At 39.1% G+C, this 23,558-nt stretch overlaps 1 protein-coding gene across 1 annotated transcript in view; it reads left to right on the plus strand.

The window, feature by feature from the left end:
- The window catches only part of PPEF1 (protein phosphatase with EF-hand domain 1), a 139,509-nt gene that overhangs the window by 97,091 nt on the left and 18,860 nt on the right, over nt 1-23,558 (plus strand). The window contains exons 6-11 of the mRNA XM_029241259.1: nt 1,658-1,824; nt 4,378-4,414; nt 5,387-5,536; nt 9,990-10,136; nt 17,913-18,098; nt 19,454-19,596. Of these exons, the coding sequence (XP_029097092.1) occupies nt 1,658-1,824; nt 4,378-4,414; nt 5,387-5,536; nt 9,990-10,136; nt 17,913-18,098; nt 19,454-19,596 (830 nt within the window). The remainder of the gene's footprint in view (nt 1-1,657; nt 1,825-4,377; nt 4,415-5,386; nt 5,537-9,989; nt 10,137-17,912; nt 18,099-19,453; nt 19,597-23,558) is intronic.

The raw sequence follows: 23,558 nt of genomic DNA on the forward strand, positions 1-23,558 counted from the left end.
AAGTGGAGCTGAATTAGAGAATAAGTCTTCTGGCCCAGAACACTACACCACTGCTTGCTTGTTTGTTTCCAGTTGCCTTCAGGACATGTTTCATTGCATAATGATTTCTGGAATCCCTAAGTTATTTGCTACAACTTGTATTATATTTTTTCAACTATTTCTATCATATTGATATGAAAATTTTTAAGTGTATATAAGTACTAGGTGGTGAGTATAAAGTAATAAGATTTTCTTATGTAATTTGAAATCTAACAAAAAAGGAATTTGAAAATCATTTGAGAAAGATTAATATAACTAGAATACGTGCATTATTTCTTGAAGGTAACTTTTTTGAAGGAGGACATATATTAGGATGTATGAGTACTTAAAATTTTCTCTTTGTAATGTATTTTTTAAACATTTGAATTTATCTTACTATGCAGTAGAAATGCACTCAACCATTTCTCTACCAGGCATGACGTGTTTCATCTTAGAGTTTAGTAGTACAGAAGTAAACGAGCGAATAGCTGCTATAAAGACCAGACCTTTGTCCTGATCCCAGTCCTTTTTTGTGCTAACACTGTATCTTAAAGTATTATCTCATACTCAGGAGTGGTAATCAAAATATTTAACAACAAATATGGCCCTGGTCAGTGAGAAGTCAAAACACATGCCTGTAACACCTGGTGTGATCGTATCAGAGTGTACTGATGGTGTGTTAGCCCTGCTCACAGTTGGGCAGTACCTTACACTTTCCTGAGTGCTTTCATACCCGTTCTCTCATTTGATCTGGGGTGGGGGGTTTGTGTGGAGAATATAGTGTCATTCCCTTTTTTCAAATTGAGAGAATCACAGCCCAGAGAAGTTAAATAAGGGTCCCTTAGAATGAATGACATTTGGCTCTTAGTTTAGTGTTCTTCCTCGGGTAGAAGTTTCCCTCTTCTACCTAAGGAAGAGATGAGAGTAACCATTTTTATTTTATTTTATTTTATTTATTTAATTTTTGTTTGTTTTTTTAAATTAATTAATTTTATTTATTTATTTTTGGCTGTGTTGGGTCTTTTTTCACTGCACACGGGCTTTCTCTAGTTGCGGTGAGTGGGGGCTACTCTTTGTTGTGGTGCGCGGACTTCTCATTGCCATGGCTTCTCTTGCTGCAGAGCACAGGCTCTAGGTGTGTGGGCTTCAGTAGTTGTGGCACGCAGGCTCAGTAGTTGTGGCTCACGGGCTGTAGAACGCAGGCTCAGTAGTTGTGGCACACGGGCTTAGTTGCTCCACGGCATGTAGGATCTTCCCGGACCAGTGATCGAACCCGTGTCCCCTGCATTGGCAGGCGGATTCTTAACCACTGCACCACCAGGGAAGCCCGAGAATAACCATTTTTAATAGGACAAATATCAGGTTCTTTCAGAGAAAACTCATAGTAGGTGGTGGTGAGTAGAATGAACAATCCCCATCCCCCTGGAGTCTTCCTGTCCCAAGCTAATCCTTCACTTCCAAGGTCCCTTGCAGGAGATGCCTGCCCTGGAAAGTGAAACTGGCTTGAGTGAGTGAGCAGATTTTTCCCAGAACTGACTCAGCCTCTTTTCTCCATATCCACATGGACATTAAGTACAAAGCGTTACTTTTAAAAGCACATTCTTTTAACTGCTTGTTTTTCTCCTTCTTCCTTCCACAGAATGGTCTCCCCTCAGTGAGCAACCCATATGTTTTTAATGGTGATTTTGTGGATCGAGGAAAAAATTCCATGGAGATCCTAATGATCCTGTTTGTGAGTTTTCTGGTCTACCCCAATGACCTGCACCTGAACAGAGGCAACCATGAAGATTTTATGATGAATATGAGGTAACCTAGGCCTGTGGATTTCCTCTTTTGTTTCCTGTTCTGGAAAATGCTGCCATGTATAGCTCCTAGCGGAGAGTGAGAGGTGAGTGTAGAGAAGTAGGGATGAGGAGAATCTCAAGGAAGAGCTCAATTCTTACAGCGATTTACCTCCCCCAATCTTCTGCTGTGTGAGTGAGTATAAATTGCTCTAAAGTTCCCTTCCTATCTTTTCTTCCCGTTCTTCCTTCGCCCTTCTATTATGTTTTCTTCTTCCCGTGCCCAGCCTTCACAAGCCAAATTGTGTGCCGAGTAGACGTGTTAGGCCAGGTTTGGAGGTGTGGTAGGTTGTGTGAGCAGGTTTAGATGGACTCATTCTCTTGCTACTCTTTTGGCTTGCATCACATGTTGTCTCAGAAACTAGTACTGTGTTTTTCACTGATGTGTATATTTTTTATGACACGGTGATTGCTTTTGGCGTAGTTGTTCATAAACATATTTGAGAACAGCTGTAACATAGCGTTTCAACTATCTGACTCACTGGAGTTTTGGGGAATAAAGATTGGTTAAATGGTTTACCAATTTTTGCTGAAAGGCACAGTAAGTGACAAATGTTCTCCTTTCTCTTCTTTCCTCCTCCTCCTCCTCTTCCCCTTCCCCTTTCCCTGCCTCTTTTTCTTCCTCTCCTTCTCCTTTTGTTTTTCTTGTTTCTTGTTTTATGAAAAGCAGAATCCAGTTTGCTCTAGGGAAGTAGGAGGCATGGCATGTTCCATGCTTCGGTCCTGGGCTTTTGCGTGCCTAGATCAAAGCTAGCAGCTGATTCGTTTTGTCTTTGGGGCAGTTTTGGCGCTTGGCCTGAATACAGCTTCAATTCTAATCCTCAAGTATGGAAGCAAATGATCAGATTATGAAGAAAAAAAAATCCCAAAATCTCAAGGCTACTTTCAGAGACCCATTATATATAATATAGCTAAATCTGTTTATTTGGGCATGCCATTTATCCTTCCATTTATTTAGCTAGTCAGTTGTATTTATCTAGTGCCTACAATGGTTAGTGAAAGAGACATGGCCCCTGCCCTACTGGAGTTTACATCTAGCAGGGAAGACACGAGTTGAGCAGGTTTTTCAAGTGTGATGAGTTTGTAAAGTGGGGGATCCAATCTGTCTGAGGGGTGATTGGAAGGTTCTCCCATAGAAGTATGGCATTAGCCTGAGACCTGGAGGATGAATTAGGCGATCAAGAGAGGACCGTGGCCGGGGGGATGAGAAACTGTTCCACAGTGAGGAGACAACTTATGCAGAACTTGAGAAAGGACTTTTTAGACTTGAAAGAAGTTCAGGATGGGAGGAACAAAGACTGAAGGACAGGATGCTACCTGATGGGGCTGGAGACGTAAGAAATGATTGCAAAGAAATTTGGGCTTTCTCCTGGGGACAAGAGAAAATCATTGAAGAGTATTATACAATTTGTGTTTTAAAATGCAGCAGGAAGATTAGTTTGGAGGGGGACAAGAATTGATATGGGGAGGCCAATTAGGAAGTAGTTGAAGAGATAGATGATGGAGTCTCACTTAGACTTGGGTGGTAAAGATGGAGACCCAAAGCAGTAGATATATTCAGGAGGAAGTTTAGGCAATGAGTTAAGGCTTGGTAACGTGATATTGGGGACTTGAAAGGAGAGAGAATTAGGGATGACCTCCAGGTTCCTAGCTTGAATTTGCAAGATCACTTTTATTAGGAACATGATAAGTGGAGAAAGTTGGGGTGAGGGAGAAGGATGAGTTCAGTTTGGGGTAAGCTGATTCGAGGTGCTGTTGAGTAGGCAGGGCTGAGTTCATCTTGGAAAACATAACGTTACCCTGTAGAAGCTTCACATGATATGATTTGCATGGAAACCTGGAGTGAGTATGCTGTGCTCTGACTTCACTGTGTTAAAGGTGTTAAAGGTATATATTATTATCCTAAGGCAAGGAAAGTAATTGAAAAAAAATTTTCATCATTAATTCTCCCTTAGTGACTGCTATTCAGGCATTAAAATTCCTGACACTTTCTATTAAAACCCTCAATACCATTACATGAACTTTATCAGAGAGTATAAAGAGCCAACTTGTTATCTTCTAGGCTTTTCTTTGTCTTTATTCAGTCTTTTTGCCCCCTGATCATTCATTTACTATAAGGTATGGGATGTCTGAGAAATTCTATCTAAATGAAAAGCATTCTCCCACACACTGTCCCCCAGTGGCCACAGCACACATCTCTGAATACTTACAGTACTTACACACCTGTGCATACCATGTATTTCTTAAGTTGTCCTGTAATTGTTTCATGAAAATGTATCTTCTTTTCCCTAAGCTTCTTGAGGATAGGGACAATGTCATCTGCTGCTTTTGTTCTTTCCCATCGTGCCTAGCAAAGTCTTGGATAAGTAATCATTCCAAATAAAGTCTAGTTTCTTGAGTTCTTGATACTTGTGGTAGCGAGATGGCAAGGGCTCCCTTTTTTGCATGACTTGACTCATGTAAATAGGAGTTCTCAACATTCAATGAAAGAGTTGAAATCCCATTGTTTTTTTTTCAGGTATGGCTTCACAAACGAAGTTTTGCATAAATATAAGGTAAGGCTCTTTTTTTTTTGCATTTTCTTTGCTGTTTATACATAGAAGTTAAAAAAAAAAAAGCTTCAAGAAGGGTGAGGGGAGAACTAGTCAGAATTCATGCCAATAATATAAAAGCACAAAAGGAAGCCCTGGCCATAGTGAAGACATGTTTTTCTTTCTAGACACAAGCTTTTTCATTGTGACTTCTGTGTAAGTTCTAGCATAGATACAAACATATTCCATTGTTTTAAAGGTACCTGGGATTTGTTCTACTCAGGTATGGTAAAACATGCAGACATGGAAATGACTGTCATGAAGGAAAAGGTTTTTACTCACAGTTCCTTAGAAACTGGAGGCATGGCACACCACACCCGGCGGCCACATGGGGAAGCACTCCGGGGGTCAGTCAGAGGCGGAGGGAATGCAGGCAAACATGTACAAGAGCCTTTATTGTGGTTTCCTTGACATGGACAAAAGCCTTTATTGTGGTTTCCTTGGGAAGAAATGGGTGAGGCATTGTAAACAGGTTTAGGATTGGCTAGTTTGAATAGTTTTAGCAGGCTCTGGGGCTTAGGGCTTGTCCAAGGTTGTCTGGTATCTGGCCCTGGGGTGACTGGAGCTGAGAATAGTGAGTGACCCTGGGTGTGAGAATTCCATAAAGGACTAGTTGGGAGGATAGGCTCTGGATAGTTTGGTTTGCATATGAAAGGTAGCCTCATTTACATACAAAAGGCAAGTCCTTTACTATCTCTAGGAATTAACTAGCCCTGGGAGGGGCAGTCCCTTCTCAAGGGTCAGCAAGGCACCAAAATGTCAAAGTATCAAAAATACAGACTAAAAAGACATGATTAATGCATGCTTGTTGGTTAGTGATTCCATCCTGACCTTCTTTGGGTGGCATGAAAACTGTGGGGTTTTGTCCATATGTTGGGACTATTCAATAAACTTGAACTATCAGAAAAACAAACTTACTCAAGCTCTTACTTACAGCTACATGGGAAAAAAATCTTACAAGTCTTGGAAGACATCTATACCTGGCTCCCAATTGGTACAATCATTGACAATGAAATCCTGGTCATACACGGAGGGATATCAGAGTCCACAGACTTGAATTTACTCCACCATATAGAAAGAAACAAAGTAAGAAGCAGTGTTTGCATGAAAGTTGTCTCAGAGATTTATAAAGGGATACGTACCTCCCTTCATTTATTATTTTGTATTGATTCATGTTTTAGTGGTTGCTGTAACTCTGAAAAGATTAGTACAAATTTTAAGAAAATCTATGATTGCATGATAAGGAACTAAATGGATAACTTCTATATATGGAAAATGCATTGTTAAAAATTCCTGGTGAGGGCTTCCCTGCTGGCGCAGTGGTTGAGAGTCCGCCTGCCGATGCAGGGGACACCGGTTCGTGCCCCGGTCCAGGAAGATCCCACATGCCGCGGAGAGGCTGGGTCCGTGAGCCATGGCCACTGAGCCTGCGCGTCTGGAGCCTGTGCTCCGCAATGGGAGAGGCCACAACAGTGAGAGGCCCGCGTACCGCAAAAAAAAAAGAAAAAAAATTCATGGTGAAAGTGGAAAAATGAGGAAATATCGGCATTTCGTATAGTTTCTAAAAGTGAAAAATCCTGATTTTTGAAAAGTTAAAATTTCTACTTAATTAATTAAAGTTGTGGTAAAATATACAAAACATAAAATTTACCACTTTAACCATTTTTAAGTGTATAGTTCAGTGACATTAAGTACTTTCACATTGTTCTGCAACCATCACTACTGATACCACCATCCATTTCTAAAACTTTTCATCTTCCCAGACTGAAACTCTACCCATTAAACAGACTCCCCATTCTACCTTCCCCAGCCCTTGGCATTCTGTCTTCTGTCTCTATGAATTTGACTGCTCTAGGTGCCTCATAGAAATGGAATCATACAGCAATTTATTTCTGAATTGGTGTGATTTCCCTTATATATTCCAAATGGCTCAGGGTAATCTGGGGGGGAATATTTTAATATTTCAACTTAAGCAATCATATTCAATACAGCAGAAGCAGAGCAGGAATATGTATTGACACTCTGAGGGTAGTGGGTGTGGGGGGCCTGTGAAGCTCCCAGCCGTAGTGAACAGCATCTTTGGCTGGGCCTTGCAGAGTGACTGCAATTGTCTTCCGCCTGTACCAGAGCCCAGCCAACACTCCCAGACTAGGGGGTAGACGGGGTGCCAGGTGGGCATGAGGACCAGTGGCAGCTCTGGAGCCAGGTGATCTTGTACGGTCCTAGTGAGAAACCTAAACCCTTACTCCTCAGGACTGATAATCGACTTCCAACCAATCTAAGCAAGTGGGGTCTAGAGCTAGAATTTAATTTGATATGGACAGAAATGTGATTCCTGTTCACCTTGAGTTTTTTTTTTTTAATATTTATTTATTTATTTTTGGCCGCGTCGGGTCTTAGCTGTGGCACGCGGGCTCCGGAGTGCGTGGGCTTTGTAGTTGCGGCATGTGGGCTCTGTAGTTGTGGCGTGTGAGCTTAGTTGCCCCGCAGCACATGAGATCTTAGTTCCCCGACCAGAGATCGAACTGGCATCGCCTGCATTGCAAAACAGATTCTTAACCACTGGACCACCAGGGAAGTCCCACCTTGAGTTTTTAGAGCCCTTATGCCTTTATACACATATGAATGATAATATTGTTGCTAACTCCTTCTCATCCTTTTAATTTCAGCTTAAATATACACCCCTCCTCTGGAAAGTCATCCATGACCTCCACACTAGATCAGGTCCCCTTCTGTGTGCTTTCAAGCCCCTTGTACATATCCTTCATAAAAGTTACCAAAATTAAATAAGCAGTTGTAGTACTGTTTGTTTACCATCCTCCCCTGCTTCTCTAGTTCACTGATACAACCCCAGCACCAAGATGTAGTTAAGTATTAATTAATGTTTGTTGAATATCTCCTAAGAGGTTTAAGACCAAAGTAGGGCAAGTGTAAGATAAAACTGGAAAAAAATCTTTTTACAACCCCTTTCCTCATTCTGTGGTGATTTTACATACCCCAGTCCCCAGCCTCACCCAGTGATGACCATACTTCCTGGTTTACACCTGTTGTCTTGGTGTAGTTATTAATAGCACATCCCTTTACTCTCAAAAGTATCCCAGTTGCAGTAAATTTTAAGGTACCTAGTTTAAAGCACCTTTCTTATAATATCAGCAAACAGTCAAGCCAATAAGACGTTTCAATCAACATGGGGTAGTCACTGTTAACATAATGAGTGGATATGATTCTAGCCAGGAGCAAGGGAACATGATGTTTCTTTCAGTCAAATATTGGCAAGCACATGGCAGGAATGCAACAGTCCACCACCACTTGCCCTGTGACAACAGCGCTAATCAGCCATGGCATCCAGTACCAAATGATCAGATTGAAAACTTTTCCTTTCCTGAGGTTAGCCTGAGAAGCCTGGCCTCTCTAGGGCTATTTGAGATATTAAGAGCATGTGTCTGGAATGCCCATTACTGTCTCTGTGGAGACCCTAAATTGAGAGCCACCTTAACCTAGCAAACACCATGGAGCTCTGATATCAGACAGATGTAGCTAGCATTACATCCATTACATCCTGCTTCTGCCACTTCCTGGCTGGGTGACTGGGCAAGCTGCCAACGATTTCTAAGCCTCAGTTTCCACATGTATACATTGAAGCTAAAAATACCTACTGTATTGAATTGTTGATTAAATATAATTACCTAGATGAAGAAAATGGCATAGAGTAAGCTTTGAACGTAACTCTCTTCTGCAACTCTCTCCTCCTTTTCCTGATACTTAAAACTAAGGTTTGAATTTCAGTCACCAAGACAGACCCTGGGGAGAAATTTTGGGGCCAGGAATTTTACCAGGATACCTCAAATTTCACCCCCTTTGGGGATCATTGTTCCACCTACTGAAAAGACTGGCTTTAAAGGTAGAAATTTGACTTGTGTATTTTTTGTCTACCCTGCCTAGAGTGAAGTTGAACTGGTAGCACGTGCTTGTTGTGTGAAACGTAATTGAACTGTAATGAAAGTAGTAGGTTCAAGCCTTTGGAACTCTACCAGATGAGATACAAAAACAGGTTTTCAAGTTCAGTTTTATAACCCCCACTTGCCCATCTGTTTGGACCCTCCAAGTGTAGGGGTGACCATGCTTCCTGGTTGATACCTGCTGTTATGGTATAATTGTTAATAGGAGAGGGGTAGGGTTGGGGGAACCTGATGACAACCTCCATTCTAGGTTCATTAAAGGTATTTTGTAAGGTAGGCAGGTTGGGGAGGAGGGTGAATGCAGAGGGACAGAGAAGGAAGACTCTATAACACTAAGACTCTGGTTTAGTATTTTTCAAACTCCTTGGCAGGGGTTGTGAGAAGGGATGGCTAGTAGGACCCCCAGGAGAAAATGATGATGTGGTACCTTAGCAGGGGCTGGACAAAGTATCCTGATCCCAAGTGGCCTTGAAAATGGTGGAGCCACATGTACTTAAGAGACCATGTGGTTTTGCCCTGCCTGTTGACCTTATCAGAAGTGAGTTGTGTGGAGCCACATCCAGAGTGTCCTCCCAGAATATTCCGCTCTGCCTAAGACCTGGCGACATCTGCTGGTGGGGAGACAGGGAGGGTAGGCTGTGAACTCACTAATAATAGCTGAAATTGAACTCCAACCATCTCAATGAGACAGGACCTCAGAATAAGGTTCAATTTTATTTTTGAAAAACAAAGGTAAAATTTTATATACACCCTAGTTTATAGAAGAAGCTTAAGTGCCTACCACAGAGAATTGTCCATCACTGAACTTAGGTCACCAATGTAACAGAAGTATTATTTCAAATTGTTTTGTATAAAGGTATGGTACTGCAAAGAAACAAGTATAAAATTACAGTCTCAAGTTATGTAAGGGAATGTAGAAGGGATTATAGTAATTGATGTACTATCAGAGAGATATTTTATTTCCAAAGAAATACATTGCCTTTGTTACTAGGATTAGAGAATGTAATCAATTGCTTGCAGGTCAGACTGAGAACCCAGTGCATTTAAGTTGAAGGGCTTCCGAAGTTTTCAACTTATGTCCCCTTTGTGCACTTTCCTAGGCACAGATGTACTTTCTCTCATTTCTCCTGGAAAACACAGCAAAAGGAAAAGCAACCATCCTCTTGAGGTGTTTCTGAACTCTAGGCCTGTTAGTTCTCTCTCTCTCTTAGCCCCATGTATAGATAAAGGCTCAGAGGGAGACTAGTTTTCCCTTAGCATCTTCTTTTTCCTGTCAGGGCGCCACAGAACATATCTCTACTGATATCTGTGCCTCTGGGGTCTTTTAGAAACTCTAATGGGAAACTTTCCCTTAGGACAGTATCTCTTTTTGAAAAATGTACAAACAGAACTTAACAGCCCCACTTTTAGAGATCAGTTGATCAATAAGATGAAGGAGGTAGGTGAGATGGAAAAGGGGACCATGTGTTTTCCATTGGGTCAAGGCACAACAATATGGACAGAATAGCAACTAGTGCTGAAGCTTCTACATGCAGCACCCTGAGCACAGGGTTTGGCTAAAGCATAAATTTGTTTTGTAGTTGAAATCTGTGCTGATGCCACCAATTCCAATAGATGGAGACCATGCTACTGAGAAGGGAAATAAAGTAGGTACAACCATTACAGCTCGGGGAATCAGAACAAATGGATCCCTTTCTGAACAATTAACAAAGCACGAATGGGAACAGGTAAGTAATCAAACTGTTCACTAAAGTGGCAGTGAAGATGCAGCATAGATGATGTTGTTCTAATAATATACAAAAAGTGACTTACCTTTCTAAGCAGATCATATCCTTCTCTCTAAATTCATTACTATATTTTTAATAGCTTAATTGAAATATCATTCAAATACCATATTTAAATGGTATTTAAAGTATATAGTTCATTGGGTTTGGTATATTCACGATATTGTACAACTATCCCCACAATCTAATTTTAGAACATTTTCATACCTGAAAAAGGTACTTGACATACCTATTACCAGTCACTTCCCATTCTCTCCCCACCCCCGACCACCATCCCTGCACACTTAGACCACCACTAATCTCCTTTCTTTAAAAAAAAAAAATTATTTATTTATTTGGTTGTGCCAGGTCTTAGTTGCGTCAGGTGGGCTCCTTAGTTGTGGCACATGGGCCCCTTAGTTGCAGCTGACAGTCTTTTTAGTTGTGGCATGTGGACTCTTAGTTGCAACATGCATGTGGGATCTAGTCCCCTGACCAGGGACCAAACCCGGGCCCCCTGCACTGGGCGCACGGAGTCCTATCCACTGTGCCGCCAGGGAAGTCCCACCACTAATCTCCTTTTGGTCTTAATAGGTTTCTCTATTCTGGACATATTATAGAAATGGATTCATACAGTATGTGATCTTTTGTCTCTGGCTCCTTTTACTCAGTCACAGTAAAAGAAGTGCTTTTGCTTTGTGCTTTTGGTGTTGTATCTAAGAAGCCATCGCCTAACCCCAAATCATAAAGATTTATTTCTGTGTTTTCCTCTGAGAGTTTTATAGTTTTAGTTCTTACGTCTAGGTGTCTAATCCATTTTGAGTTAATTTTTGTGTATGGTGTGAGGTAGGTGTCCAAATTGATTTTATTGCATGTGGATATCCAATTATCGCAGCACCATTTGTTAAAAAGACTTCCTCTCCTTGAATTTTCTTGACACCCTTACGAAAAATCAATTGACTGTAAATATGAAGGTTTATTTCTAGACTCTTAATTCTATTCCATGATCTATATGTCTATCTTTTTATCATTACTACACAGTTTTGATTACTATAACTTTGTAGAAAGTTTTGAAACTGGGAAGTGTGAGTTCTCCACCTTTATTCTTCTTTTTCAAGATTATTTTGATTATTCTGGGTCCCTTGAATTTCCATATGAACTTTAGAATCAGCTTGCCAATTTCTACCCACAAAGAGCTGGGATTTTGGTAGGGTTTGCCTTGAATCCGTGGATCAATTTAGTTACTATTGCAATCTTAACAATATTATATCTTTAATTTCATGAAGGTGGGATGTCTTTCCATTTGTTTAGATCTTTAATTTCAGCAGTGTTTTGTAATCATGTACAGTGAGGCACTTGTTAAAGTTATTCCTAGTTTATTCCCAAATATTTTTGATGCTATTGTAAATAGAATTGTTTTCTTAATTGCATTTTGGATTGTTCATTTCTGGTATACATTGACTTTTGTATACTGATCTCATGTTGTGAACCTTGATAAACTTGTTTGTTCATTCTAATGGTTTTTAGTGGATTCCTTGGGACTTTGTATAAACAAGAGCATGTTATCTGTGAATAAAGATAGTTTTGCTTCTTCCTTTCCAATCAAGCAGCCTTTGATTTCTTCTTCTTTTTTTTTTCTGTACGCGGGCCTCTCACTGTTGTGGCCTCTCCCGTTGTGGAGCACAGGCTCCGGACGCACAGGCTCAGCGGCCATGGCTCACGGGCCCAGCCGCTCCGCGGCATGTGGGATCTTCCCAGACCGGGTCACAAACCCATGTCCCCTGCATCGGCAGGCGGACTCTCAACCACTGCGCCACCAAGGAAGCCCCTTTTATTTCTTTTTCTTGCTTCATTGCCCTGTCTAGAACCTCTAGTACAGTGTTGAAAAGTAGAAGTGGTGAGAGTAGACATCATTGTCTAATTCCTAATATTAGAGGGAAGCATTCAGTCTTTGCCATTAAGTATATTAGCTGTTTGTCCGTATATTACCTACCCTTCATCAGATTGAGGAATTTCTCTTCTGTGCCTACTTTCTTGAGTGTTTTTACTATGAAAGAGTGTTGGACTTTGTCAGTGCTTTTCGGTATCTATTAGGATGATCATGTATTGTTTGTCCTTTATTCTACTAATGTGGTGTATTACATTGGTTGATTTCAGATGTTAAACCAACCTTACATTTCTGGGATAAATCCGACTTGGTCATGGTGTATAATCCATTTTGTATGTTGCTGGCTTCACTTTGATACTTTTCAAGGCTTTTTTCTTTGTAGGCAGTTTAAAAATTACTAATTCAGTCTTCTTTCTTGCTATAGTTCTATTCAGATTTTCTACTTCTTCTTGAGTAGTTTGTATCTTGGTATCCTTGATAGCTTGTATCTTCCTTGAAATTTGTCCATTTCATCTAATTTATCTAATTTGTTGGCCTAAAGTTGTTTGTAATATATACATATATGTGAAATATATATATATATTAAAAATTTTTTTTTTAATATCTGCAAGGTTGGTAGTGATGTCTCCTCTTTCATTTCTGATTTTAGTAATTTGAGTCTCTTTTTGTCTTGGTCGGTCTCGCTAAGGTTTGTCAATTTTATTGGTCTTTTCAAAGAATCAACTTTGGGTTTTATTGACTTTTCTCTATTGTTTTTTATTCTCTCCTTCACTTATTTCTGCTCTAATCTTTATTATTTCCTTCCTTCTGATTTAGATTTATTTTGCTCTTCTTTTTCTAGTTTCCTAAGGTGAGAGGTAGTGTCATTGATTTGAACTCTTTTTCCTTTGCTAATGAAGCTGTACGTTTCCCTTAAGTACTGCTTTAGCTCCATCTTGTAAGTTTTGCTGTATTGTGCTTTAGTTTTCAATCATCTCAAAGTATTTTCTAATTTCTCTGGTGATTTCTTCTTTAACCTATATGTTTTTTAGGAATATGTTGTTTAATTTCTGTATATTTGTGCATTTCCCATATTTCCTTCTCTTAATTATTTCTGCTTGAATTCACTTGTGGTTGGAGACCATACTTAGCATGATTTAAATCCTTTTAAAACTTGTTGAGGCTTTTTTTTTAGTGCTCTAGCATATGGTCTATCTTGGAAAATGCTCCATGTGCTCTTGAGAAGAAAATGTATTCTGTTCTTGTTCAGTGAAGTGTTATATATATATAGGTGTGTTTTAATATAATATTTATAATAATTGGTTTGAAATCCTTGTCTGCTAAGTCAACTTCTAATCCCCTCAAAGGCAATTTGAATTGTCTGCTTATTTTCCCGTGTGTGTGTGTGTGTGTGTTTGCATGTCTTGTAATTTTTTGTTGAAAACTGGATATTTTAGGTAATATAGTAACTCTAATTATTTCCATGCTCCTCTAGGGCTTGTTATTATTTGCTTTCTTGCTCATTTATTTGTTTAGTGGCTTCCCTGGACTAGTTTGCTTAAGTCTACACCCCGAGCTACACCCTGAGTGTGGAGTCTTAACCACTGGACTGCCAGGGAAGTCCCTAAAATGTGATTTCTGATATAAAATAATCTCTAATCAATGAGGAGAAAGAGCGGCGGGAGGATAGAGAGAGAGAGGAAGAGGTAATAAGAGAGAAATAGAATTCATCACTGGCTTGTGCATTCAAAGTATTTAGAAATCAAAGAAGTATAAGAGGCATCCTATAGCAAGTAGGAAAAGATGCCTCCTTAAATTTTGATATCCAAATTCCAAAGACCAAAGGTTATAGTGAATAAAAAGGATGATGCCAAAAAGATTGGAGTTGCACAAGAAGAAAATCAGGGAGTCTGGAAGCTTGGATGAATTAGAATTGTAGAGAGATGGAGCCTTAAGAAGTGGGAGGGAGGAAACTGGTGGTCATTATTCTGTAATAGAACCTCCCCTCACCCTAACAATGTAGATGAGGCATCTTACAGACTCAGTGTACATGACTGGAGCTGACACAGGGTAAAATTGACCAGAATCTCATTCCCAATATTTTAATAATTTCAGTTGTACCTTTAATTTTCTTTCCTCATTTCCTGGTATGTCATGGACATGCACACTTTAGTTAGCTAGAGTTGAAATTTCCAGATAAAAACAGATTTCACAATTACTTTATTTCTTAATATCTGTGAGCTGTGTTGCAGTAAAGATCGTAGGCTATTTGTTCCATACTCATGGAAGTGCATGATTCTTGGCAGAGTGCTGTAATTTAAATTTTATCTTATCTTCCCTGAGATGTGGGGGATGTATGTATTCATAGCTGAGTCGTCGTATAGAGACAAGCGTGACCTCTTCTTTCAGGACAGACTTGAAACAACAAAGAGACCAGAAAGGTTTAAAAAATAATTTTAATTATTTATGTCCTGAGTGACTCCCTTCTCTTAATCCACTTAACAAGTAAAATTTATTGAGTATCTACTATGTGTCAGGCACTGTTCTAAGCTTTTGAGAAAGTAAGTGACCTAAGATATATTCCCTCATGGAGTTTATGTTTTAGGGGGAGGAGCTAAATAATATGTATATATGAAGTTATTTATGTAATATTACATATATAATTATATAACAATACCAAGTAACTATGTTAAGTGAGAAGTTCTATGGAAAAAATTAAAACTAGAACAAGGTTAGGGGAAACAGAGAACTGGAGGTAGGGGACAGAGGTGCAATTTTAAATAGGGTAGTCAGCTTCATTGAGAAGGCTCCCAAGAGTGAAATGGCTTTTTTGTAGTCACTTGGCTAGTCACTGAATGATAGAGCAGGATTTGATCCCAGGTCTGACTTTAATGCCCATGCTCTTTTTCTGAAGGGAAAGATGATTTAAGAGTGATAGGAGACGGCTTCCCTGTTGGCGCAGTAGTTGAGAGTCCGCCTGCCAATGCAGGGCACACGGGTTCGTGCCCCGGTCCGGGAAGATCCCACATGCCGTGGAGCGGCTGGGCCTGTGAGCCATGGCCACTGAGCCTGCGCGTCCGGAGCCTGTGCTCCGCAACGGGAGAGGCCACAACAGTGAGAGGCCTGCGTACCGCAAAAAAAAAAAAAAAAGTGTGATGGGAGATCTCAAAAAAGTAATGAACTACTCTAGTCTCCCCTCATCCAATGAGGCGGTGGGTAGGCAAGGAGTAGGTATCTAAAGCCATCTAGGTACTTGGCTGGAAGGTTTGGACTGAGCACAGCTTTTAAGACGACATATTCAAAAGCTGGAAGGAGGACACATAACTAAGGGAAAATACAAAAGTGAATCTACAGTGTTAGTGTCTTAGAAGAGAAGCGTTTAGATACATCTTTCAGAGCTATTATCTCTCCCCAAAAGCATACTTTTGAAAACTGGATTACTTAAAACTGTAGGCAAGCATGGGACACTTGCAGGATTTATTTTGGATTTAGGAGGTGTAAAGGCTGAGACACAAATAGATTTTTGTTGACCAGGTCATACAAAAGTTGTCATTCAGTAAAAACCTTTCCAATCTTTGGTTTGAAAATTTTCAGGAAGGAGTGTTGTAAATACTTATTCTTTCATGCACTCCCAAAGGCCCTTGCATTTCAGTGGAGAGGATGTTGTTGAGAGGAAAGAGATTGTCTCTGCTGAGGAATTTGTTTCACCAACAAAGTGACTTTTATAGCATTTTTTGCTTGTGAGCCTCAGAATTAAACCTATATTGTCGTCACAGTCTCTGTAAAGTTTATGAATGAATGAATTCTGGACAGAGAAAAGAAATGCAGAACTCATTGAATGGATGGTTCTGAAGAAGCTCCCTTCTACAAAATTGATACCCCTTTTGACCCCTTATGACCTTGAACCAAAGAAAAATGAATGTTAGCTATATCTTCCTCATTTCACTGAGGAGTCAGCTAAGGCCCCAATAGGTTCCATGGTGACATAGGTGACACTTGAAGAGCTAACTCCATGGCCAGTGCTTATTCTAGTTTAACAGGGTCCCATCATATGTACATTTAACTTATGTAAATTTCAACTATATACATATGGCAAAAAGGAGAAAAGAGTATAAAATTTTAGTTTCATATAATTTATCATATGTTCTACATATCACATACATAAAATATTCACACATCCATATGTCTGTATAGGGTTTTATATACAAAATCATGTATACTATGCTTTAAGAGTAATTTAGAAGGTTTTCCTGGGGTAATTTTGGCTGTAAATGACTTGCATCTCATGTAGGAATTTAAAAGTTAATCCCCTCCTTATAAAACATGCCTCCTTGTGTTCCATGTTTTCTCCTTCATTATACTAAAGGTCAGATCATGTCTCCCAGACATGAATTCATGGTGTAAGATTCAGATATGGCTCAGTTTCAAATGCAAGTGTTATTTTCATCATAACCACCAGCAAAGTAAATGGGTTCTGTTATATTTATTTGTAGGGTAGGGTTGTGCCAGTGTTGGAATTCAGTGGGGGAGAAAGGAGAATCCTGACCTGCATCTTCTTAGGTGGTTTTAATTCTCACTTCAGTCAATCATCAGAAAATCAGTCATCTGCAAGTGTCCGGAATGTGCCTGGTGCACAGTTTCTCCAGTTCTGATGAGGTGCTTAGCATTCCAGAGAAGTTCTCCTACCAGTTCTGTTCTCTCCACCTCACTGTCTTTCCCCTCACTTATTTCTAGCTCCCCTTCAATACCAGACCTATAAATGGGTGTACAGTCAGGTTTAGTGGGACAACCATTTCTGGTCTTTTTAAGATCTGATTTGGACCCACTAGAATAACTGCACAACTTAAAATACATGCTTCTTCATGCCCTTCAAAGAAACATGTGGAAAATACAGTCTATTAGACTGTGAAAAATTAGAAAATAAAGTCTGTTAGAACTTTGAGATACTTCACAAGTCATCTGGCCCAAACCTCTGATTTTAAAGAAAGTAAGACCCAAAGACTTTTCTCAAGGTTGCATAGCTTTAGCTACAAAGCTAGTTTTCCACACTACTGCTGAAGCTCCCATAGGAGATGTTTGAATAAAGAAACATTATATGTGGATCAGAGCTACAAACAGGGAGCCCCCAATTTTTTATGAAAAAATTATTAGAAACTTGGGTCTTCAGTCGTGAGCATCATGCAGCCTGCACTTGCCTCTTTCATCCCCACAAGGAAATGTTATGCTAATAACATACTTGTGGAAAACCAGTCAATGGCTAAGTGTACTGCTGAAGCTGAGAATGTGCTTATCAAGGGGGGCAAAAAGTGAAGGAGATGCTTTACAAGATATTCTTGGATGAACAGTTGCCTATATTTGTGATGGGGAAAAGGCTTTATCATGCTATGTACTCAACAGGACAAAAACCAGGGCCAAAACCATAGCTGGGAGACTTACCTTATCTCTTTGAACATATTAAAAACACCAAGTGCCTGTATGTTCACTGTGGGGAGCTACTTTCTCCTTTGAACATGGCAGTGAAGTTCTTTTTAAGAGAAAAGACCCTGTAGGTTAAGCAATTGTGAAGCAATTGCGATGGAATTAAAAAAAAAAAAAGAAAAAGAAAAAGCCCAAGGGCTGATCCTTCATGGTTACTAAGTATTGCTACATTGGTTATTGGGGATGGGTAGAAAGGGATTGTGGTGGCTATGGGCATTCACATTATTCTGGAAAAGATTCATGGAGGGGATGAGTGTGAAACAGTTTTGAAGGAGGAATGAGAAATAGTGAGACTTTGGGATAACTTGGGATAATATTTCTGGAAAAGAAGTTGGAATCTAGAAAGATATACTCTCACTTGTAAGTGGCAGCCTAATCTGATTTGTTGTTCCAAGGTTATCGACATTCTGTGGAGTGATCCGCGAGGCAAAAGAGGCTGTTACCCAAATACAGGTCGAGGAGGGGGCTGCTATTTTGGACCAGACATTACCTCCAAGATTCTTAATAAATACCAGTTGAAGATGCTAATTAGGTCTCATGAATGTAAGCCCGAAGGGTATGAAATTTGCCATGATGGGAAGGTAAGCTAACAGTGTTGGTGACATCATCACAGACATCCTTCCCCCAAGCCTAGTCTTTCTTCACAGCATGTGTCTGACCTCGAAGTCCACGGGAAAATGTCTTCCCTAGGCAGAACTGCATGCTTTGGTAGATCACTGTCCCTCACCCTAAGAGATATTTGGTTTATTTCTCAGATCTTCCCTAATCCCAGAGATAGAAACTCTGACACATGGCACTAAGTACACACACGGAAAGGCTTTGTTCTGTGCTAATCGCAAGGCAAATCTCCAGTAGTGAGGTTAAGAATGTACTTATCCTCACTGAGCACAGAAAGGCAGCAGTGAATCCAGTTTGCTCTCTTTCACCTTTTACACTTTCCCTGTGCAGAGCAGAACCACAAAACATACTTCTATTCACTGAGTAGGTGAGCTCTAGCAAGTCCCTCTCTGTGGGCAGTTTCGCTGCAGCCACTAAAATGGAATGCGTTGTGCTTCTTCAGTGGTGTCTGATAGCCTAGAGAGGCGAGGCCTGAGAAGCTGGTTTCTGGTCCCAGGTTGTCCTGGGATGCCCCCTTTTCTCATAGTGAACAGCAATAATTAAAAAGGAATACCAAATTGCATGGCCTTTCCTTCTATTTCAACACTTTTACTTTTCCAAACTCTTTTAGTTCATTGGAGGCTCATACTGACATTGCGAGATGGTAAGGCAAGTATTATTTAGGGTTTCTTTGTAATAAGAAAACGGGGAGAAAGTAGCAGTGGCTTGTCTGAAGTGACCTGCCCATTAGGGCAGGACTGGGCCTAAACCAGCTTTCCTGTCACTGACAAGTATTACCCTCCCAAGGCTCCCCATCCTCCCCCACGCCCCCAAGGCTGTTTCCTTCCCAACAGAGTGGCCATGATCCCTTATCTAGCCACTGTTTCTCTGACCTTAAAGCACTGGTTTTGTGGGGGGCCCTGAACCCTCTAAATCAGTCAGCTACAGACAAAAGAAAAGGACTGTGATACTAGACAAGTTTTATTTTGAATGCTCAAATAGCACAAGGAAAGAAAATAAAGGCTTTACCCCCTTGGAAAATTAGAATTTACAGAACTGAGCATTAAGGAGGATTTTAAGATACGGAACTGAAATTGTACACAAGATTGCAAGGCCATGCACTGTGGGGATGAGTGGCTAGAAGTTAGTACTCCTGGAGACAGTGATTTCAAAGCCTTGTTTCTCTTCAATGGAATCACAGGAAATCCCATCAGACTTGGATGATTTATATGGATTTTGAACTTTGATTTTTGCTTTTTAAGAATTGAGCTGTTTCTGACTTTATTGAAGGACCTTTTGAGAACTAACTCTATGTGAACCTCACACTCTCTTTAACCAGGTTATTACTGTATTTTCTGCATCTAATTATTATGAAGAAGGTAGCAATCGAGGAGCTTACATCAGAGTGAGTTCTGGTTCGCCCCCCCGATTTTTCCAGTACCAAGTAACTAGGGCAACATGTTTGAGGCCTCTTTACCAAAGGTATGTATACTCTGAGGAGATTTTTGAGCTCTGGTACTAGTGACCAAGTAGAACCAGTCCAGAGTGACTAAGAGCAGCCATGGGAGTGAAGAAAATGACTTACTCGTTACTCATTGGTATAAACAAAATGGAAGTAATTCCAGAAGCCGAGTGGTGAATGCGCTCATATTTGAAACCAAGAGCAGCAATTTTCAATGTATACATCTCTTTAGATGGATAAAGCCATCAGCATCCACAAACAGTCCCTAATTGAACATAAGGAAAAGAAAGTCTCTGCACCCACCCACTCCTGTAACCTCCAGCCTTCTCTGCCCCCAGACAGCCCAGTCTGCTCTTGCCTCTTTGTCTCTTCTCTACCCAGAAGTGTATATGACTGAGTTGAGTATGTGTCTCTGTGTGATGGCATTCATAGCTTATCTCCCATTCCTCCCTTTGACATTATCTTTTTAATATTTTTTATATTATAGAATGAATATGTTTATTGTTAACAAGTGAGACAAAACAAAGATGTATAAAGAAAATGTTAATGATCTTCCCTCCCACTACTTCTCGGTAATTCTTTTCCCCAGAGGCAACTGAAATTAATAGCCTAGAGAGGATCCTTCCACCCTCTTCTTGCTCCTACAAAAATAGACAAGCAATTACTCATTCATTGAATTAAAAAAATGTTGAGCACCTACTAAGTGTCAGACACTGTTCTAGGCACAGATGATATTGAAATAAACAAAATAGGCAAAAGTCTTTTCCTTCATCAAAGCATATCCCTGTGGGAGGAGAAAGGCAGTAAACAACATACATACTTTTTTTTTTTTAAACAAAGAATCACACTGCACGGTCTATTCTGCAACTGACTCTTTCCCTAAAGATTATATCGTGAACATTACTCCAAGTTCATACATATAGACCTAACTCATTCTTTTTGATAGATGCATAATATTCTGTAGCATATGTTTACCATAACAATTATGGATAGCTAAATCGTATTCAACTGATGGCCATCCAGATTGGTTCTAGGGTTTTGTACTTAAAAGCAATACTATAACATTCTCTGTGTGTGTGTGTGTGTGTGTGTGTGTGTGTGTCTGTCTGTCTGTCTGTCTGTGTGTACATATATGTATACACATATCCATAAGTTTTTAGTGCTTTTTTTTTATATAAGATTTCAAAATATACGATTTATAATGTTTAAAATTTTGCTAGATACTCCAAAAGAGTTGTAACAATCAACAATCTGGAAAACAACATATTAATTTCTCCACATCCTCATTAGTCTCATAAGTTATTACTCTTCTTAATTTTTGCCAAGCTGATGGATAAAAATGATAAATCTCATTGTTTTAATTAGCATATTTTAGACAGCTGAGTTTACCCATCTTATATTTTTGAACATTGCATTTTCTTTTCTTTGAATTTCCTGTTTATAGTATTCCCCTGTTTTATATTGGGCTGTTTGTCATTTTCTGATAAATTTTTAGGAATTGTTTGCATAGGAGGGATGGAGGATTTTTATGGGCATGATGCATATATTTTGTTGGTGTCTTGATTTTGCTTTATTCTATGAAATCACATTTTATAATTTCATTATAACTTTTGGATTTTCCCCTTCAGTAGAAAAATGTCTCCACATAAATTTTATACACACACACACACACATATATATATATTACATATATATTTGTAATTTATTTTAACAGCTTTGTTGAAAGTTTACCAAATTAAAGTATACAATTCAATGATATTTGGTGTATTTACAGAGTTGTGTAACATCACCATAAACTAATTTTTGAACATTTGTTCAATCCTAAAAAGAAAACTTGTATCCATTAGTAGTCACTCATTATCGCCTCCCCATCCCTGGCCACCTCCCCCCCATCACAACTCTAGTTAACCACTAATCTACTTTCTGTCCCTATAGATTTGCCTATTCTGGAAATGTCATGTAAATAGGATTACACAATATGTGGTCTTTTGTGACTAGCTTCTTTTTCTTAGCACAGTGCTTTTGAGGTTCATTCATGTTGTAACATGTATCGGTACTTCGGTCCTTTTAATGGCTGAATAACATTCCATTGTATCAATAGACCTCATTTTCTTTGTCCATTTATCAGCTAATAGAAATGTGGGTTGTTTCCACTTTTTGGCTACTATGAATAATGTTGTTTTGAACGTTGGTGGACAGGGTTTTGTGTATACATTTGTTTTCATTTCTCTTGGGTATATACATGAAAGTGGAATTGCTGGCTTATATAGTAATGGTTATGTTTAACATTTTGAGGAACTTGCAAGCTTTTTTCCCAAGGGGATGCACAATTTTACATTCCCACCAGCAATGTATGAAGATTCCAATTTCTCCACATCCTTGACAACCCTTGTTATGATCTGTCTTTTTGATTATAGCCATCTTAGTGGATGTGAGGTAAGAACTCTTGGTTTTGATTTACATTTCCCTCATGACCAATGACTTTGAGGATCTTTTCATGTTCTTTTTGGGCATTTGTATATCTTCTTTAGTGAAATGTCTCTTTCAGATCCTTTTTCCATTTTTAATTGAGTTACTACTCTTTTTATTATTGCATTGTAAGAGTTATTCATATATCCTATATTCATGTCACTTATTAGATATATGATTTGCAAATAGTCTCTTCCATTCTATGGGATGTCTTTTCACTTTCTTGATGTTATTATTTGCAGCACAAAAGTTTTTAATTTTGATGAAATCCAATATATCTGTTTTCTCTTTTCTGCTTGTGATGAGGTATCTAAGAACCAAGTGCCTAAGTCAAAGTCATGAGGCTTTATTCCTATGTTTTCTTCTGAGAATTTTATAGGTTATTTTTATAGATTAAGTTCTTATATTTGGATATCTGATCCATTTTGAGTTAATTTTTGTGTATAGTGTGAGGTAAGGGTCCAACCTTATTCTTTAAAATGTGGATATTCAATTTTCCCAGCAACATCAGTGGGAAAGACTATCCTTCCTCTATTTGACTGTCTTGGCACAGTTGTCAAAAATCAATTGACCATAAAGGTATGGGTTTATTTCTGAACTTTAAGTTGTACTCCATTGGCCTATATGACTATCGTAATGTGAGTAACACCCTGTCTTGATTACTGTAGCTTTTTGGTAACTTTGAAATTGGGAAAGGTGAGTTGAATTTGAGTCTTCTTTTTTAAGATTGTTTTCCATGTGATTTTAGAATCAGCTTGTCAACTTATGCAAAAATGCCCACTGGGATTTTGATAGGGATTATTTTGAATATGTAATATCAATTTCGGGCTATTGCCATTTTAACAATATTAAATATTCCAGTCCATATTGTTCTATTTATTTTGATCTTCTTTAATTTCCTTGAAAAATATTTTGTGCTTTTCAGTGTGCAAGTCTTGGACTTCCTTTGTTAAATTCATTTCTAAGTGTTTTATTCTTTTTGGTGCTGTAGTAAGTGGGATTTTTTTTTTAATTTTTAAATTTAATTTAATTTATATTTTTATACAGCAGGTTCTTGTTAGTCATCAATTTTATACACATCAGTGTATACATGTCACTCCCAATCGCCCAATTCATCACACCACCATCCCCACCCGCCAGCGGCTTTCTGCCCTTGGTGTCCATACGTTTGTTCTCTACATCTGTGTCTCAACTTCTGCCCTGCAAACCAGTTCATCTGTACCATTTTTCTAGGTTCCACGTACATGCATTAATATACGATATTTGTTTTTCTCTTTCTGACTTACTTCACTCTGTATGACAGTCTCTACATCCATCCATGTCTCAACAAATGACTCAATTTCATTCCTTTTTATGACTGAGTAATATTCCATTGTATATATGTACCACATCTTCTTTATCCATTTGTCTGTCGATGGGCATTTAGGTTGCTTCCATGACCTGGCTATTGTAAATAGTGCTGCAATGGACATTGGGGTGCATGTGTCTTTTTTATTTTTTTAATTTATTTTAT

Source organism: Monodon monoceros, unplaced genomic scaffold, assembly GCF_005190385.1.
Source record: "Monodon monoceros isolate NGI ecotype Baffin Bay Population unplaced genomic scaffold, NGI_Narwhal_1 Super_Scaffold_22, whole genome shotgun sequence".
Taxonomy (NCBI): Eukaryota; Metazoa; Chordata; class Mammalia; order Artiodactyla; family Monodontidae; genus Monodon; species Monodon monoceros.